The following is a 20,098-nucleotide window of genomic DNA, read 5'->3' as shown; positions in this document are numbered from 1 at the left end:
AGCTTAGAACAGGCTGTTCATATCTACATAGGGAGGAGGGCCTCTTCACAGAGTCGGCCATGTTTCTACAGTAGCCCAGAACTGACAAACCAAACAGTGGCTCTAGAGAGAGACTTTTGGATTTTAACATTAACTGAAGGACATCATAGTTCTCCTAAATGTGTGTTATTATGGTAAGGATGGTGAGATGAGGGGCTTTAAATTGGTTCCAATCTTTAACCTCACCACTGTATGCCAATGAATCTGACACACTGTCCCTTTAAGTAAAGGGTCTGAATACTTGCTCCACCATTTACAAAAAAATAACCAAGGAAGTGGAGGTGATCATTTCACAGTGAATCCAATGTAAATACAATTTTCAGTTTAACATAAGCCACCATGTGCCCGAAGCAGTTTTAAAAGTCTTAATGTCATCAAATTGTGGCCCACTTATATATGAAAATAATGGATAAAGGGTCTAAATTCAGTTGTCTGACGAGCAGAATAACACCTACGTCCAAACACTGGGCTTTCAAATGTGTCAGCTGTGATTAATTCAGAGCGAGATGGAAGAGAGCAGTCCTCTCCCACAGAACTGGGTCATCCTTTAGATGTTCAGGAATAGCATTGTTTGTAATAGTCATAACTGAGGCAGCCAGTATGCTTTGTTAACATGAACTGTGTCATCTAACTAGCACATATAAATATTAATGGGAATAGTCAGAACTGTGTGGTGTTATTGGGGGGAAGAATTAAGCAACACAAACACATTGTGCAGGAAGATTTCATTAAGATTTGAGCATTTCATTACAGGTAAAACGATTATTAAAATCATGCTAGAATGCCACTTGGCTACATCATACTAGATATCACTACATTCTTTTGATTTTTTTTATTCAGTACAAACATTAGCTGCCATCGTTCGGCCTTCCTCCAGCAGATGGCAACACCCTCCTTTGGAGCTCCAGCCTGCATAATGAAAGACTCCCACAGTAGCAGCAGGAATGTGCAAGAGACAATGAATCATGAAAATGATTCCACTTGGTAAATCAAGTAGCATTATAAATCACAAAGTCTGCTTCCAATTTTTTTTCCAGCGCTGCACCTTAATCGATATTTCATACCATCTACGTTGCAGTGTGCTGAAATATTGACTGACCAGCAGAGTGTTTGTGAGGGAGGGTTAACCTAAGCACACAGAACACGTCCTATAAAAACAGCCTTCCAGTGTTAGCGGACGCATCACACAGTTTGACCTAAAGGCAGGAAGTAGAGCTATCAGTTAGAGGGATCTGGGAGGCTGTCAGGAAACCAATCAGAAAAATAAGTTGATGAATCAATTGGCAAAGTCAAGCGGTGGCGGTCTGGATAGATCCTCGGCTGACAAGAGCTCAGACTTGTTTGTTGAAGATCAAAACAGATCCTGAAAGTGAGCCTGGGGGCTGAATGATAATAGCCTCACCCGCACCAGGACTTTTTAAAATTCCCATCTGCTCTCTGTCTCATTCAGTAATCCAACACAAATACAATGCAAAGCACAAACTGTCAATTTAGAAAATCTGGGATAGTAAAAACCATAAAATGAACAATATATCCGAACCAAAGTAATGATTTGAACATTAGAATTTGATGCAATTTCATCAATGATATGACAACCAAGATGGATACAGATATTGTATACAAACTGTATACAGCTGATTGATAAAAATGTGTCATTTCTTAACATACAGGTCCCACATGTTTCTTGAACCCCTTTTTGGAAACATATTGTATATTGTTGATTAGAATTTAATGTTGGAATTCAAATTTATCTGCAGCGGATGTGAAGCTTCTGGGGTCCCTGATGATCTGTTGCCCCAGGACATCTGCTCGCCCTCTGGGTAAACCCAGCCTGAATGAACAGAAATATTACATTACTTCATGTATCATGGGAGCAGAATAATTCCGGTCTTTTCTTAAGGATTCAATGGAGATGTATGTGGTTATAGATATAAGTCGCTGTCTGACTTTTACTTTATTTCACTCGATGCATGTTTCAGCTGGTGTCTGCATTACTGGGATTCCTGAAAAAGAACAAGCAGGTTTAGAAAAAGAATGGATGACAATGTTTTGAGCAAATATCACAGTCAATGGTGTATAGCCTATCACTCTAATAAGACCCATTCCAAGGCCACCAGGTTGAGTTTGTTCCACATATACACATTTTTTTAGCAACAATGTTTTGGAAACAAAATCTTAAAATCCATCCATTGTCATCTTCTCTGCCCTCTTCAGTCTGTTGGTGCACTTGCCGGGTTTTATTCTTTGTCCATGTTTTCCTCCGGGGGTTTTATAGACAGGCTGCAGATGGATACCGTACAGTTATTGTGACTGAAGAGATTTATTCTTTTTTATTAACTAAGGGCTTGTGGCAATTACACGCCTCTGAATGTGGCTGACAAAGCATCATCCATTATCATCCATCCTTCTTCAGAGCTGACCATTGTGCTGCTCACTATAAAAAATGGAGCTGTGATAATTCTTTTGAGTGTAGTCTATCACATACAGTAATGGCTTTACGTTCAAATGAGTTGGCACAGTCGCTGTGATATTTGATATAATTGTAAGGCTCTCATCTTGAGGTAGGCGGTTTCTCCGAGCACCCTGACACTCGTGATCCTTCACAGAACTGCTTAGCTGGAAAATATGAACACAGGTAAACCAAATATGCAGCATTTCAGGGGCGTAAATGAAGACAGCAAGGCCACACAGGGATGCATCGGAAAAAAGGGCCTGATGTATATCCTTGTCAAGGATATACATGTATGTGTTTATGCTGGGACAACATTCCAGGAAAATCTTTGTTTATTTAATTTTACAATATGTGTCTGTTGATTTCCTGATTTGTTCTGTTATGTTGTTTGACATTTTTAAAGAAAGATGGAAAAAAAGCCACTTCAGATATATAAAAATGACCTCTCATAAGTAGTGCCTTTTGCTATATATTCCGTTTAAATGGCAAACCCTTCTCCGTCTTAGTTTAGTCCGCATTTTTAAACCTATAATCAAACTATTTTCGTCTAAATTTCTTATTTTCTTTGCTATTTTTGTCATACAGATATGCATTGATGATTGCTGGGTTATATGTTGACCAATGTGAAGTCTTGAAGAATTCAATCAAATTCAGCCACTTTCTTGCAGTAAGCCCCAGAGGTTACTTTCAACACCGCTGATATTTATCTCTCATAAAGCATGAAACAATAAAAACTGATATGTCATCTGAAAAGCATTTTTTTTCTTCAGACTGAAGCTTGGACCGTATATGAGGTCTCCTTCTTTTTACTAAGGCAAGATAAGCCTCGGTGTGTTTTTGCGGTCAGGGGAAATTACAGTGCCACGACGAGATCTTAGTCGCTGATCCTCATATTTAATATCAAATGCAGACGCGGATGTCTATCATAGATGTTAATATGTGATACAGAAAATATGAACACGGTGTACCTGAGAGGCATCACAGCACGGCAGGGTTTTTAGTCGAGGAACACATGTGAATATATTTCATTGGAAGCAGTCATGGCTGCAATAATACATAGTTCATTTAATTATGAACAACACTGATTGTGTCCTTTCCCCTCGCTCTCCGGTGCAATATGAGCATTGATTTTATGACAGAGTAAAGAATGAAGTAGTTAGACCCTACCGTGGCTGGATGGAGGGCGTCCTGACAAGATCTTTAAGAAGATTTCAGCCTTTTTTTCAGGTTTCTGATTCCCGTTAAGGCAGACATTCACCACTTCCACCAGTCCCCTTTAGTAATAAATAGCATTTCATATCCTTTATGATCATTTTAAAGGCAAAGTTAATGACTCAAACCAGAATCTGTCCATGTGAATTTAGGAATAATAAGGAAAAGAAGGAGAAACTGTCAAATGTTGCAATCATCATTTCCATATCAATGCACAACAGCCGTGTTCGATTTGAGACAACACTACACAATTCATGCACTTTGCAAATAAAGTACACACTGTACACAGTGTACTGCATGGAAGCATACTAGTGGAAGTTGAGACAGAGCAGTCTACAGCCATGCTATTGGCTCTGTGGGGTTGGTGCTTTTAGCTAAATGCTAACAAAAAAACATGGCAACATAATCACATTATTACATAGCTGTAATAATTGTTAGCATGCTACAAAAGCCAATTAGCACTTAACATAAAGTACAGCTGAGACTGATGGGAGTTTTGCAGGTATTTGGTCATTAACCAAAGGAAGGTCAGTGACCTAAGATATTATAATTCATCCGGAGGGGGACTGTGAAAGTTATTACCAAATTTCATGGCAATCCATATAGTTGTTGAGATTTATCAGTCTGGACCGTAGTGGTGGCCTGGCATCCACAGAGCCACGCTGCTAGCATGGCTAAAAACAGTCAATAAATGAAATTAGGAGCAATACCACCAGTTGGACGACAAAGACTGTAATTGAGATTTGTAGCTCTCATACTGCTGTTTAGCATAACTTAATATATCACAACATATTTCCGTCCCCTCCGCATATCTTACAATTTGATTGCTCAAATGTGTTAAGTGCTCTTCACATGCTTTTTGTGATCCCCTCTGAGTGCCAGATGCAGCGTTATGATATTCTTCTCTGTACGACTTCACACCGAGTGGAACATCAGAGCACAAACTCAAACGTGTTAAATTTGGCATGGTGCTTTCCAAATGGCCCATAGCCCCCGCAGCACAAAGTTCACATACCGAGCCGCTCTCAGCCAGACCGGTTGACACTGGACTGCCCTTTTCACATTCTACCGGGGGGGATTTTCAGAAATGTTTACTTGCAAAGTTCATGACCCTACAGATCAACCGCCGTGTCATGTGATGAAACATACAGGAAATGAGTGGTGAATACATTTCCTGAAGATTTTTCAGAGTTCTAATTTTGGTGAGATCCCCGACATTTCCGCTTTCTGTTCGGCCTGAACAAAAACATCAACGTCAGATTAAAAACATGGAATCAAAACCTTCAGACCTACGAGATAGAGCTTCTTTGAGAAGACTTTTACCCAAGAGAGTGCTTCCACGTCCTGAGAAGCTCGCGGAGGCAGAAGACATTGGCAGGCCGGAGACTTGACCTTGTTACTTCTCCCTAAGCCATTTGTAAAACATTTACCCTTGCGCTTATCTGACACTGCAAATATCACGCATGTTCTTCCATGTAGTGTCAGCCGGGATCCCTCAAGCTGACAGGCCTGCACTGTGGACCACAGGGACTCTTACTTGTCATGAATATTATATCGGGTGTGTAACATGCCTGCATGTGGCCACAATAAGGAAGCTTTGCAAAAAATCTCGCATTGATCTGAGAAACTGTAAAAAAATAAAACAACTGTAAATTCTTGCACTTTACTCCAGTCGGCTCTTTGGTTAAGTCTTTTCACTTTGTGACCTGTTGTTTCCACCCGTTCTTCACGAATTCAAGATTATTAGTCATGTATGACTAATCACCGCTTCATGCGCAAGGCCATGGGAAGTAGCAGGTCAAGAGGGTATCAGGTATTAAGCAAAAGAAAGGGCTTAATCCGTGCTGCCACTTGTCATATTTACACAAAGTGTCAGAAGAATGGGCTGAGTGTAACGACAGAAGGGGGGAGGAGGAAGGTGGGTGGTGCTGCTGGTTTGTTGCGTGGTTTCTGTGTGTTTGTGTGTGTGTGTGTGTGTGTGTGTGTGTGTGTGTGTGTGTGTGTGTGTGTGTGTGTGTGTGTGGAGGGAGGGAGGGAGGGAGGGTGAGTGCCACAGCTGCAGGCCAACAGTTGATCCTGTCCGGGAAACAGGATCAGCCAGGTCAGGGCGAGGAGGAGGGGGTGGTAAAAGGTCATGACCCTGTAGGCGGGAAGTTAAGGAACAGACTTTACAAAGAGGTGCATCTTCAAAAGCAAAGGCCCCATTGGGGGGAAACCAGTATACGGTTGGGAAAATAAACCAGTTTGACCTCCTTTCTTGGAGCAGGAGTTTCCCCCAGGTGTTTGCTCTAACCTCTTTATTGTCGTCTGACAATAAAGAGGTTAGAGCGCTGCTCACATGCACGTTCGCCCTGCAGCGGCTTTACTTCAAGTCAAAGTACGGAGGGATTTTTAAAGTTACTTTTACTGGTATCTTTTAGGAGGAAAGTATTTTAGCATTTAATTAATACATCCCGCCCCTGTGACACTCCAAATGGGGTCATGTGACCCATAAAATGCTAATTACATTGTGTGTGTGTGTGTGTGTGTGTATGTATGTTTACATAACACGTGAGGTCAGACCATGTGCTCAAAGTTCAAACACTCGCATGAGGAGAGGGTGATTGAACATCTGTGAGCATATTTATCCCACCGATCACCATGACAACCGGTGACAGATAGCTCTGTATGGCCTCCATGTGAATAAACAAGGCACCTCAACAAGAGGGTATCTCAATTCCACGCATAATGGTTCTCAACGTTCCACGTTTTCCCGTGATGATGAGCCCCTGATCAGGCTCGTTCAGTGCGGCTGTTAGGATTGTTAGTGTGAAGAACGAGCCTCTGCAAAGGCGGGAAATAGTTTTTAAAAAAGTGCCTCAGAAATGTCTGTTGTGAGTCCGTGGCCTCTAGTTGAGTCTTGGGTGAACCTGCCTGACATCATTTGGCCTCACGCTGAGGTCAGGAAATCAAAGAGAGAAGCCTCAGACAAACGGCCGATTGTCAAGTTTTACACCTTGACCTCAGCTTAAACTCGCGACCCCCTCCCTCATGTTTGCCGCCCGCTTTGGCATTCACAGGAAATCAAGGGGTTACTGGCAGTTCAGCTTCGATAAGAATCTTTGAAATGAGAGAAGTTCACAGAGGGGGAAAGGTTACCAGGAGTTTAAAAGAGAGTGCAGCCAGTCATGGGGAGTATTAAATAAAAAAGGGAAGTCAGGGCTGAGAAACTGCACTGCGATTTCAAAAGCGCACCGCGGACAAAAAGCCGTCTGTTCACCCGCCTGGACTTTGTATTCAAAGCCCGGTGCAAGGGGAAGTTCTAGCCTGAACTCATCTTCACCTTTAGGCAGTCTCAAGATACGGCTGATTTACTGGAGTCAAGAAAAATGATCAGAAACGGATACTTGCTACACTGAACACAATATTTTAAGTTCTGTATTGGCGGAGCAACAACGTCTATTTGGGGTTCTGAACAACAGACGTTTTGGTCGTGTGAGGCTCGTCCTTGGGTGCTCAGTGTACATCTGGTGACCTCCGTGTGTCCTCCCTCCGTTCAGTGTCTTTCCTGCCTTTGTTAAGACTCAGCACTGTAAGTGAACAGCAGCCAACTCAGAAGCAGACGTTTCAGGGCAAATACAGGACATCCTCTCACTCCACTCTAACAGGGTCTTTGATTACACAAAGTGCCATTTGGCTTTGAAGTCCCTTTTAAACAAACAGTATTCTTTCTTGTGAGGCAAGTCAGATATTGGGACGTATGCTGCCCACCAAAGACTCACATTACAAAGTTAAATCGTTCACCATGTCAATAAATTTATTTAATCATTGAATTGTGTGAAGTGATTTCACATGAATTAGAACTAGGCAGCGCAGGACCCTTGGACAAGAGAATATAATTAAACAAGTATTTCAAGTAAATTAGAGGAATATAAATTTGGCTTTTCCCAGACAACATCTTCTAATATATAACATACACCCCCCCCCATGTGTGCATTAGATAAAAAACACACACTTCTGAATAGCAAACTAGAAAAAGAGGAACACATTCATACTAGGTCATGCATTTTAGTACTTTATTTTTGAGATATCAGTGCAAATGAACACCAAAAAAATGAAAACATAAAAAAAAAGAAAAAGAAAAAAAGAAATTATGTTTCAGGTCTTCACATGAAAAAATGAAACATCTTTTTTTTTTTTTTATATATATATATATATATATATTTGCTGCTACAAATGTATTTCTCAGATGCACAATGCAGATCTATGATTGTACGTCAATCCCCCCACTATAGCCCCGAGCTCTTTCACAGAGCTTTTGTTAACCAGTAACAGAAGAAAAAAAAAAAAAAAAAAAAAGAAAATCACAAAAATATTCAATGCACGTTTATTTTTCACACATTTCAGAATTAACTTGCTTGAAAGTCTCCGGTTATTTAGGGACTGCTCGTTTTCTAAACGGACCTCTCTCTGTGATAAAAAAGACCTATTTTTAAGACTTGACATTTTCCCCCATCACCAGTAGGGATACACAGGTAGTTCCCATGCGTCTGCATGCAACAGGCAGCAGTGAGGAGAGTCAGACATTATTACACAACACAGCGCAGGATAGATTATCATTTACCACATAGAGACACATGCAAAGAACAAACCAACCAAAAAAAGATGGGCATAGCATCCTCTGCCTTTGTATGTACACTTGTACGCATATAATTCATATTTACATAGGGCATTAAAAACTAGGGCAATATCTTTTCTTAAACATTACAAAATAGTCATCTTTCATACTGAAAGTACTATTTACACAAATATATTTAACCATTGTGAAAATGTATTAATAATCGAAGAAACGTACTTCATAGGTATATGTATTAAAAAGATCACAAGACTAAATGGATAAAGCAGTGTGTGACATTACTGAAAAGAATACAGTACAATAAAAATAAGGAGCTAGATAACGGGTATCCCTCAAGACACCAAATGTCTTGGTGATTATTGGGGGGCAGGTACACATATCCAGCTGCTTGGAAAACAAAGATGTACCTGTGGTCTTCTCTTAATTACCATGCAATTCTTTTGACATTTTATGAGTTAAGAGGCTGCCACAAAAAAAACAAAGATGTCCATAAACCACAACAGTTGAAGAAATGATGATGAAAAGAATCACAAACTGTCAAATTCTCAACAGATAACGATACTGACATTTCTTTTTTTCATTACATGCCATTAAACCATTCTGGAAAAAGGACACCCGAGGACTCGGCTTTCGATAGTGCAAACTCTAGGTGGTCCTTCATGTGAAATGAAAAGAAAAAAGCAAATGTGCTTCACTCTTGAAGTTTTTGTGTGTACGAGGAGAGAAGTGGTGGGGGTTTTACCCAGGATGGTAAGATAAGTTTCTCAGCCATTTAACTGTTGCTCCAGAAACCTGTTTACACACAGTTGCTCAATGGTAAGCACCACACGCACCCTGTTGACCCATCTGCTCAAAACTGCACAATCTGCAAAACACATCGCCCTGAATTTGCACTGTCGAATATTGCCCTTAAAACGTTCAATTCAAACAAAAGCATAACTCAATGAATTGTGACTATTCAAACCTCCGTTGCTATACTCTCCCTCCACTGGTAATTATACCACACTGTGAATCTCGAGGAGAATCAAGACTAAGCATTCATCATGGTAGGAGCCTTACTGAAGCTACTGCAGTTTTCAAGGTCCTCCAGTGAAAGAATTTATCATGTACATTGTTGTAATAGACCGCCGTGTCTGCCCTAGAATGACTTTATTTGGAATCTTATCTAAAATTGATGGGCCTCTGTCTTATCTGAAAATGTTCTGATGGAGAAAATAAATAAATGTCCACTGAACTGAGCGCTAACATTTTTGGAGTCATCAATAATAAATGTTGCCTGAAATGTTCTTCCTAAATCTTTTATGGCAGGCAACAAAGGGGACATGGAATAGTGATATGTGTAGAATTGAGATACGAATAAAAGTGTAAAACAAGACCAAATTGTAAAAGGATGACTTCATAATGGACTGAATGAAATATGTAGTGCATGATAATCACTGAAGGGAAAGGTTCAATTTGTGACAGTTTTGCTTGAATCAATTAGACATTTTTGCTATGAAAGACCTGTTTTGTACCATTCTATGACATCGCTATTTAAAATTCAGAAACCAATGCAAGTATGCATTTGAATTGGAACTTGCTCTATTCCACCAAAAAATTAAAAAAAAATCATGTTTGCATTCTTTGTTATTTGTCCCATCAAACCAATTTGGCAAGTCATTAAAAAAAAAAAAAAAAAAAAGGAGAGTCAATGAATTCGATTCCGCTTTGTATTTTGTCTATAGTTGATACAACTTCTACTCATATGATTGGCTCAGCCCCTGGCTCTCATGGCTGTGCTTGTCATTGTGGTTCGGTGATTGCGGGATGGTGCTCAGACTGTGTTCATAAGCATGCATGTCACTGATTGGCTCTTCTTTAACTCTGACCATAGAGTGGGTTCCCTCTGCCTGATCCCGCACCTCCTTTCTCAGCTGAATGCTGCCCTTCTGCAGCATGTAATACAGGATGGGGTTGGAACGCGAGAGCCTTGGAGAGTCCGGGTTTGAGTCACAACCCTCCTCCTCCTCCTCCTCATTCTCCTGACTACTCCATCTCACAGGGCTCTCAGGCTCCTGCTTGACAAGAGTGGGCGGGTCCCGTTTTTGAGCGACCGGCCATGGAGCTGGCTGGCGGCTCCAAGGGGTGCGGATAGGGCTGTCACCTGCAGGGGGGGTGGGCAGTGGTCTGAGATTACTTGGAAGCCCTGAGTTAAGGGAACCATGGGGGTGCCAGCCCGGCAGGTGGAGGAAGCTGTGATTGTGGGCGGGCTGACTGAGAATGCTGCCGTTGGCCTTGCCATTGGCCTGCAGGACAGAGGGACTGGGTGTCCCCCGGGGCTGCTGGGACAGCTCCTTCAGACAGTTGTCAGAGAGCAGCAGCTGTTTGAGCACATTGAAGCCCCGACTCTCTCTGGTGAGGGTTTCACTTGGTGGACTCCTTGGTGGAGCCTCCTCTTCCTTCACGTTCCTCTGATGGTCAGGCTCCTCCTGAACAGCAGAAGATGCAAAAATGTTTATGTCGCCACTGTCTACTGCTCTTGGAAAGCTGGTATGATTCAAACTGTCAGTCCGGTCAGAGCAGAGGCGTCTCTTCTTATGACTGGGGCTTGGATACTCCCTCTGTTCCTCTTTAACCTGCCTGGGCTGGGACTCAGCCTGCATAGCAGAACTGGTATAGTAGGTAGCAGTCTGTTGTTTAAGCAGCTGGCTGAGGAGGCCATATTTAGCTATGACCTCTGCAGGACGTGGTTCTGTTTTGAAGTCCTGCTGACAATCTGAAAGGGGGCTATTCTTCTCATAGCCACTGAGTCTCTTTCTGCCACTATAGTCCTCAGACATGGCCAAGGGCGGTCCCACCTCTTCCGCAAACTCAGATTTGACCTTCACATCCAAAGGGGGCCCATTGGCACTGTCACAGATAAGGGAGGCACCAGGGCTCTTCTCATAGCAGCCCCCTGCTACCTCCACACTCCTCCTGCCACTGCCACTGGGCCTATCTTTGCGGCCCACTGTAGCAGTGGCCGAGCCTGTTCCTAGAAGAAGCTGCAGCACAGTGCGCCTCTCTAGAAGGTTCTCGATCTGCGTTGAAGGAGAAGAAGCTTCCTTCTGACTGAAAGGTGTACCACTGCCCGAGGGTCCGTCTGAGAGTGGAGTGGTGGTGGTCCTGTGGATTGGGGCATTGAGCCTTTCCAATAGGGCAAGGGGCCTGCTGGCATCTAGCTCCTGCCCATGCCCTTTGCCTGAGGGGATGGGTGGGGAGGAAGACGCTGTGCCACACTGAGCCAGATTTTGTAACAGTTTACTGGCACTGAAGGCAGGCTCTGAAGCCTTCTCAGCAGGGAAAGCTTTGGATTTACACAAATCCAATGGGCTGGATTGGACATGGGGGGAGGGGTAGGAGTACGGGGACAGTGCCCCACTAGTGTCCCTGCTGAGTGGTGAGTAGAGGGGCTGGGCTGGGGCTACAGGTCTATCTATGGGGCTTTTTGTCCTGGTCTCCTCCCAGGGCACGAGTCCCTTTGGTTGGCCACGAGCCATGGTGGTCATAGTTATATCAACAGGCGAATCAGGGTTACCTACGCTTTTATTTATCTCATTATTCCTGCGCTCAAGAAGAAGCTGCATAAGTGTGACTTTAGAGTGTGATTTTAGGTCCTGGCTCATTTCAGGCTCCTTGATCTTGCACAGCTTTGATCCTGATGGCTCTGGCTTCCACTTGTTTATTAAAGATTCTGTTAGTTTGTCCAGAGAGGAGGTAGACATAGAGGAGGAAGAAGATGAGGAAATAGCAGTGGAAACAGACGGGACAACAGTAGAGGATGATGAAAAGTTTGCGTTAGAGGGTTGAGCAGAAGCTTTGGGAGAGAAAGCAACAGGGGCGGAGGAAAACACTGTGGTTGAAGAAGAGAGGGTAGAGGTGGAAGAGGAGAAGGAGATGGAGGAAGAGTGGGCAGTAGTTTTGGGCCCTGTGTCTCGTGTATTGGCCCGGCTTCTCATGGAGAGGTCAATGGGAGAGCAACTTGAGTAAGAACTCTCTGCATCACTGCTGTCCTTGGTCAGGCTCCTCTCCTGGATGGAGCACTCACTGTCCGATGTGACTGAAGAGGAGCCGCTTGGCGGCAGAATGCCGCAGCTGTCCTCCAGGTGGCCATTCTTGGTCAGCTGCTTCTGGTTGTTGTGGTTGTTGAGAAGCAGCAGCAGCAAGCTGCTGCATGTCTGCGGGGGACGGGTTGGACGTGAGTCAAAGCCTCGCTTCTCCCTTGGTGGTTGGCTGAGAGTGGGGTTCGGAGCATGTGGGGGAGTGGGTGGGGAGCTTTGGCTGTGGCCACGCACCAAAGAGGGGCTCTGTGGACTGGACAGCACCCGTCGAGGGAGTGTTGTTGTTATTGTGGTTGTTGTTGTCATTCCATTTTGGGTTGTTAAGGAGCTTAGTGTGTCTGGAGCTCCAGGCAGAGTCCCTCCCACACTAGGTGGCCTGCTGTCCTGGCCATGCTGCTGGTTTGCCATGGCAGCTAGTCTCTCGCTAGCAGATCTTCCTGAGAGCTGGGCTTTGAGCGCATGCTCTCTAGAGTACTGCTGGAGATGGGCTTCGCTGGAAAGCAGCAGGGCCAGTTGACTGCAGGCCACACTGGGCTTGGGTGAAGGTGCCGGACTAGAACGGATTTTCACCATGTTGGCCACTGCCTTCAGACGCTCCGCACAGGACACAGATTCAGCAGTAGTAGGGGCAGAGGGAGGCGTGGCACTGTGTGCTGACCGAGGTGATTCTGGGGGCCTGTCCTGACTGTGTCCCCTGCGACTGTAAGGTGTGTTGCTGTGATTTTGAAGTTTGCTCTTCCTCATCAGGCCCTTCAAGCGGCTTGAGGCAGTCCCATACACAGGAACTGGCTCTTTATCCGCAGGCGGGGCCTTGGATGGAGAGGAACACTCGCTGGGGGAATTATTAGAGTGCTGAGACATTGCCACACTCTGAAGCCGTGAGCTGAATGACTGAAGCAGGGAGGCCAACAGGGTGCTCTCCCCGGCATGAGGAGATCCCTCTAGTGTTCCATTTTGCAGGCCTCCCCCTTGGCCATTCAGCTCCATTGGGGGTGAAGTCATCCGCTGGGTCCCTGGATCATTCCAGGCACCAGAGCGCAGTAGGCGGGCCTTCTTCAGGTGCTGCGAAGAACCCAGTGTGGGCCCGTTTGTTCCAGCCTTGGGAGCTGTGGGGCCATGGTTGGGCAGTTGAAAAGGCCCGCCCACCTTGTCACCCTGGTCCTGGTTGCTGTGGGCAGCCTCAGACCTCCCGCTCACCGTGGCCCCAGGCCCGGCTACCACTGGATGCATCAGTAAACCTTCCAGATAAGTTAGAACAGCTGAATCCTTGTGTGTCTCAGGGCCAGGCTCCTCCCCATGAGTCATGTTCAATACTAGGATCCCCTCGTATGGTTCAGCACTGCTACTGGGAAACAAATGTCCACTAGGTCATCTGGTTGATAGTGGCATGTACTTCCTATATACCATAAAGAAGTCTTCAGCGGGGTGAAGGACGCGCTGACCAGATTGGATCCCTTTCTGTAGTGGGCACAGTCAGCACTGTGGTGACACAGCAACCATGGTTGGAGGCAATTGGGGGCAGGTGGGCCTCCCAGGCATTGTTGTTTGCCTTCAAACACTGTAGGTTCCCAGAAGGCCCAGCTCCACGATTATGCAAGAAGCAAGTGAGGAGTCAGCGGGATTTCACCACAAAGATGTTGACACATTCCGTGGCTTTGGATGTTTGGGATGTCTATCCTAAGGCCTGGCTGTGGTCCTGTCAGTGGCGCCTTTCAGCTTTGCAGATCTCACATCGGGGACCTATGGGAGTGAGAGAGAGAAAGAAGATGGAGGGAGAGATGGTTGGGTGGAGAGAAGAGGAGAAAAAAGGAGAAACTGTGTGAGAAGCGGGGATTTGCACAGCAATAGATCACATTCATTTCATCACCTTGTCTGCCATCTCTGTTACTTAGCAACATTTCAGATTGACTGCACACGGCTCCTTCTCCTCTCTGCACTCTCCCCCCACAGCCACCGAGCAGACGACAAATGTAGATTAGGCCTGATTGGATCCAAATTGAAAATTCAAGCCCACTACCTTGAAAACATTCAGGTCCTGAGCTGTAAGCCCCTCACAGTGATGTCTTTCAAAAGTGAAGGGCCTTGTGAGAGCTGTGAATAATTTCTTATGCAGCTTGTCATTTCAGTGGATTATCCCCCCCCACCTCCACACACCACCTCCTGCTCCTTATACACTTGAGCAGCATCTCACACGACGCAACCCTAGACACAAAACAGGAGCCACCCACCCACTCACCCGCCCACATGCACACAAGTAAGCATTAATCACGCATGCCTAGACACAAGCATGAATATGCGCATGGAGACATACATGTACATGCATATTCTTGCATGGATTAAGTGAAAACCGGTCTGGTGGCTCAGTCTCAGGTATTAATACCTGGCCAGCTGTGAATCCTCGAAAAAGCTTAGCCCCTTTGAGCCTGGATTGTTTCTGAATCATAGACAAAAGCAAAACATGAACTGACATGACGTGATGCGACTCGTGTTTACGGGTACAGTAGAAAGGCAACGGACATCCACAGCAAGGATATAGCTAACAGACAAGCTGTACTTGTGTGTGTGTGTGTGTGTGGAGGGGGGGGGGCTTAAGGATCAGGTGCACCTGTCACACCACACCACTGTCAGGAGGGCAGAGTCGATGACACTGGGGTGAGCATTGTGCCAGTTGCCATGACAGTGTCAGCGGCGCTGCCCTGGGAGACCTCTGCTCTGAACCCTGTCAGCGTGGTTTCCGTGGATACAGGACACCTCCGACAGTCCTGGCCGCGTCCCATAAAGGTTAATTAATACAGAGCTTCCCCCTTCGCCTCGGCTGCTGTCCGTGTCCTTTACCGATGCCGTCCTCACCTTTGGTGTCCGCTGAGCGGACCGACATAGCAGGTCACACAACAGGACAGCAGCCCTTGATTATGACGAAAGGCCATGGCAACCCACACGGCCACCGGCCTAAATACTTCACAGAGAGCAGTAGCTAGGGCCAAAAACAACAAGGCAACAGGCTTCTAATCAGGCTGAAATCCATCCCGGTGGCCATGGTCCACAGGTTGTCATGACAGTAAGGGCAACTAGGTGGCACTTTTAATGCCACCTTGAAAAGGAGCTGGATTTAAGTTGATCAGTGCGCAATTAAGTCTGAGTGTAAGCAGGAAAACAGGTTGGCGGTTTTAAGACGGCGCGCTAATTAATGGAAGAGAATCATTTTCCCCGAGATTGGCCCATCAGCGTCAATTACAGTTCAAGGCCATTTCTAAGCGGATGACCTAAATCTGACAACAACAAAGCCAACCTGGTCATACTGGGCCATCTGACGTCTGCTGTCATGCTAATCTTAGATGCTAAGGATTAGGGGTATTTTTCCCGCCAGTGAGCTTAGCGCAATTATAATAGAACGCCCTGTAACACCAAGTTAGATCAGCGCAGTAAACACTTACACATGTTTACCTTCAACACAGCTTGGCTATGTAACTAACATCCCCCCCCCAGTTAGTGAGAGACGAAATGGAAAAGGACAAGAAACACTGATCCTATTTCCAACATGGGAAATTCTGTTAATCTGTCTGCTGCTGGCAGTGAACCTTTGGAATTACAGTTGACCTTGTCTATGTTTTTGCCCAAAGAAACTTCAATACAGAGCAGACAAGGCAGCACAGGGACACTATGACACTGCACTATACTAGTTAATATACAGCAGAGCCATTGAGCTCACTATCTCACACAAAGCACAAATAACTCTTTAAACAAAGTGTGGACCTTCGGGCTCTTGAGAGACACAGAATGACGGAGCCGGTGTCAAAAAGCCCCGTGACAGCAAGGGCAAGAAAAAATATGTTCTCCTCAGTGACAGAGCTCGGCTAACAAATAAATGACCTTAATATAGGGAGAGCTGTCCTCTGAGCCGAGCCCCTAAAGCATACGGCCCTCCTCCTCTCCTCACTCACAATGTGTGATGTGTGCATTACTATTACATTATCTCCCCCAGTGTATACATTGGAAATGACCTTACACATCTGTTAACATGTCATCTCATTGGTGGTGGCACCCCAAAAAGCCTGACCTCCACCCCCTCCGCCCGCCCCCTCCCCCACCGCGGGACACCACAGCGCCCGATGAGCTGCTCTACGGTTTCTGTGGTGATTACCCATTATCCTTGACAATGTCAGCCAATGACAGAGCAGGCACCATTCTAAAGTGATTTTTACCCCTACAGTCGGCCACGTACGTGGGAGAGGGAGGGCAGTGTGATGGGGAGGTGGGAGGGGTGGGTGAAAGCACCATCATCCCCTGGCTGCTTCGTTTGTTTCTCCCCGTGTTTCCCTCCTCTTGTGCTTAACAGACACCGTGAACAGAAAAGGTCACTGCTCTCTCAGCCGCCGCCAGAGTTACATAGAATTACCAGAAGGGGCGACGTAAAAACGTGCCGATGCAGATGTCAGGGATTGAATCTCAATAAGTGACCTTCATTCCCACCGCTGACCTCCAGATTGCACCCGCTGACACAAAGGCATGAACACACTTCCTGTTTAATACAGCCTCCCTTTTATCTCCAAAAAAGTGACTTCCTGAGTGACCTTCATTGTCTGGAATGGTAATCCATTTAAAATGTATGAGACCAAACAAAAGAATTAAAAAGGGGAAGAGCCAAAAGGAGTGGCAGTTAAAGTCAAGGTCATTCACTCCGCCAAGGCTTTTCTACTTGACGCAACAGCTGGTGTCCATGCAAGGCTCCGGGCGTTAATAAAAAGTGACAATGCTGCCCAAGCGGTGTGTATTACTAATGTCTGACACCAGCCTGGCAGATGTGTTCTCCCTGCATTTAAGGGGAGTCAAGGTTAAAGGAATTTAAAAAGGAGAGGCGATGCCTAAACACTATTATATCATGTAATCTGCGGCCCAGCTCGGCTGCACATACTCAACAGGGTAGCTCACTTACACATGCGGCGTGACCGCTATTTGTAAATCCAATATGGCCTGACATGATTAAATAAGACAAAACATAAGCTACCTGACCAAACGCCGTTGCTCCGGGCCTTCCGCAACGAGAGAGCGAGTGCACCGGAGGAAAGTTGAATTAAAAGCTCTTTGTTCACCTTGAGAGGGAGGTAAACAAGAGGAACAACACGCTCCCGAAACAGCGGGAGAGCCAGGGCAAGAAAATGTTTCTGCAGATAAGTCAATCAGGACGAAATAACAATGCAACGCAATACACACACACACATGCGCGCCCACACAATGAGAACTAGGGCACTCTGACCCACTTCTAAGGATGCACTGACCAAACAAGTCATGCATAGCACACATGCCTCCATGTGCACACACACAGAAAAAACCTGCGGATGCACCCCAGATACAGGAAATGTGATGCACGGATCAGTCAGAACTCTTGTGTTAAGTAGCACAGGCGATATAATAATAATCCCACTCAGGGCACTTGCGTGTGAGGAACAGTGTGAGATGACTGAGTGCTAAGATTACAGACTTGGACAAAATGGGACCAGAGTGCGAGGGTTCTCGTCCTGCATCTGGCCTCGGATGAGGAGCGCGGGGGCGGATTTTTAACTTCATCTGTGCTCATCAGTACAAAGAGTTCTTGGGGTCGAGAGAGAGAGCGAGAGCGCAGAGGAATTTGTGCACGCTGATGAGTCATCTAAGCAGTTCAGAGCCCAGCTGACTGGCGGAAGACCTGGCCAAAGTAGCCAGAGCAACAATGAGATCACTGCACTGTATCGTAGACTCCAGACAGTCTTTCCCCCTTTTTACCTTACATGCACAGGCTTTGCACGGTGGTGCTTACGAAAAATGTTTGTGTCCACAGTAAATATTTGTGTGCCATTTGGAAGACCCACCCAAGGGCCATTTCCTGTGTGGCTGAGAATTAGTGCATCAATTAAACACACACACACACACACACACACAAATTCTTTCTTAATGAGCCGTGGCCGCCATCAATCTATACCTCATTCATTTCTATTGGGCTCCTAGGTAATCTTCTGCTTCCATCGGCTGTCCAAAATGGTGCTCATTTCCCTCCTGAAACAACACACATTTTCCATTTGTAAACACTGGTGGTGGAAACAGGAGCGGATGATCGCCCCCGTGGCCGGCATCGCCGAAAGGCCGAACTCGGCTCTGGAAGCAGACTGCAGCGGTGATGTCTGAGGGAAACGGGCCACTTTGCAATTGAGATCAAATGTCCCACTGTCAGGCGGCCCTGAAAGCTGGATAAAACCAGCTAAAAACCTTGGCCTTTAATGAATCATTTCCATAATATCCTTGGCATCAGCCTTACGAGGGCGATCGCCGTGAGTCAGCAAGATGTCTGCCTTTATTGGGTTAAAAGAGTACTGCTGCTCTTTTTTAACTGGGAGTCATTTGGGACGGTTTGGAGTAATGCGGTGCGTGGCAGAGGTCTAAGTGACAGAAAAAGAAGAGGACATATCTCTGTTATCATTTTGCCTTTTCATAATGCTCCCATTGACCTACTTTCTATTTTTTAAATCACCCTAATGCTCGCTCTGAGTGATGTTGGGGAATGATAATACAGGGTACGTGGGCTGTGAAGGGACATTCCCTTCCATTGATCAAAAATGCCATTTGTGTTTTATTTAAGTAAGAATTCAGTCCTATTCAAAGTCACACAATTAATGGAATCCTTTAAACCAGTTAGATTAATTTAACCCAATAAAGTATAAAACAATTATGTTTAACCTTTTTGGGGGATTTCTCTCAAGCAGCACCAATCCAGTTGGCAGGGCAGAGCGGAGTACACGCCAACGAACAGGGGACTTCCATAAGATTAGTCCTCAACCTGGCCACCCACGACGCCCAAACCCAGTGCTCACCTGCTGGTCCTGACAGTCCAGGTTCATGACCAAACCCCCCTTTAGATACAAGTTGGTACTGTGGCACAAACATAGAGGCAGGATAAGTAATCTACCTTATTATCCACTCCACCTAAATACTGTCCATAAGAGACATGAGGCAGTAACACAGTGTACACCAACAATGTAGAACTCCATCTCTTGGAAGGTTTAAGTATATGCGCCATTTAGAGCTACATTGTGAGGGAAACAAAATGAGAGAGTGCTGCTCACCATACTTTCCCCGTAATGCAAGGCTTTTAGAAAACATTGATCAAACAAGCTTGCCCTCCTGCCACCCAGAAGGACCTTGAACCATCCGTGCTCCCTGTTGTTATGCAACCTGGAGAAGACCCAAGTGTCAGCTTTAGGCGGGCCTCCTCAGCTATTCAAGTTCACGTTGTATGCTTCACACGATTCTCGTCACAAGCAAAACACTGGACAAAACTCATTTTAACTAGTTATTAAGATCAGATAACCGGAAGATTATAATGCAATACCTGCCGCCGCTGCTCAGTGGGAGCAAATGTGTTTTCTGCTGAAAACACAAAATGCTATTATTTCTGGGACAAACAAAAGTAGTTATTGTGACAGGCCTGCTTGTCACACTGCTTTGAATTTTAGTCTAAAAGCAAAAACTTGACTAAATATGACCAAAGCAGTTAGTCAACTCAATCAACATTAAACAGAGTTATTCCCAGAGAATCTTTACATTACTGCAAACAGGCCAATTTTTCAGGAACATAAAGTTTTACATCCACCATAAGGGATTGGAAGTCACACTACCTCTCTCTTCGCACATTTCACCGCTTATATGAGCAGAAGTCATCTACTGCAGACT

At 45.3% G+C, this 20,098-nt stretch overlaps 1 protein-coding gene across 1 annotated transcript in view; it reads right to left on the bottom strand.

Moving 5' to 3' along the window:
- Window positions 1–7,741: 7,741 nt before the first annotated feature.
- The window catches only part of nrip1b (nuclear receptor interacting protein 1b), a 39,137-nt gene continuing 26,780 nt past the window's right edge, over window positions 7,742–20,098 (bottom strand). The window contains exon 2 of the mRNA XM_054626542.1: window positions 7,742–14,137. Within this exon, the coding sequence (XP_054482517.1) occupies window positions 10,055–13,702 (3,648 nt within the window). The 5' untranslated portion in view covers window positions 13,703–14,137 and the 3' untranslated portion in view covers window positions 7,742–10,054. The remainder of the gene's footprint in view (window positions 14,138–20,098) is intronic.

This window comes from Anoplopoma fimbria, chromosome 24 (assembly GCF_027596085.1).
Source record: "Anoplopoma fimbria isolate UVic2021 breed Golden Eagle Sablefish chromosome 24, Afim_UVic_2022, whole genome shotgun sequence".
In the NCBI taxonomy this organism is placed as follows: Eukaryota; Metazoa; Chordata; class Actinopteri; order Perciformes; family Anoplopomatidae; genus Anoplopoma; species Anoplopoma fimbria.
The sequence above is the reverse complement of the archived record's forward strand: the minus strand, read 5'-3'. Positions and strand labels throughout refer to the sequence as shown.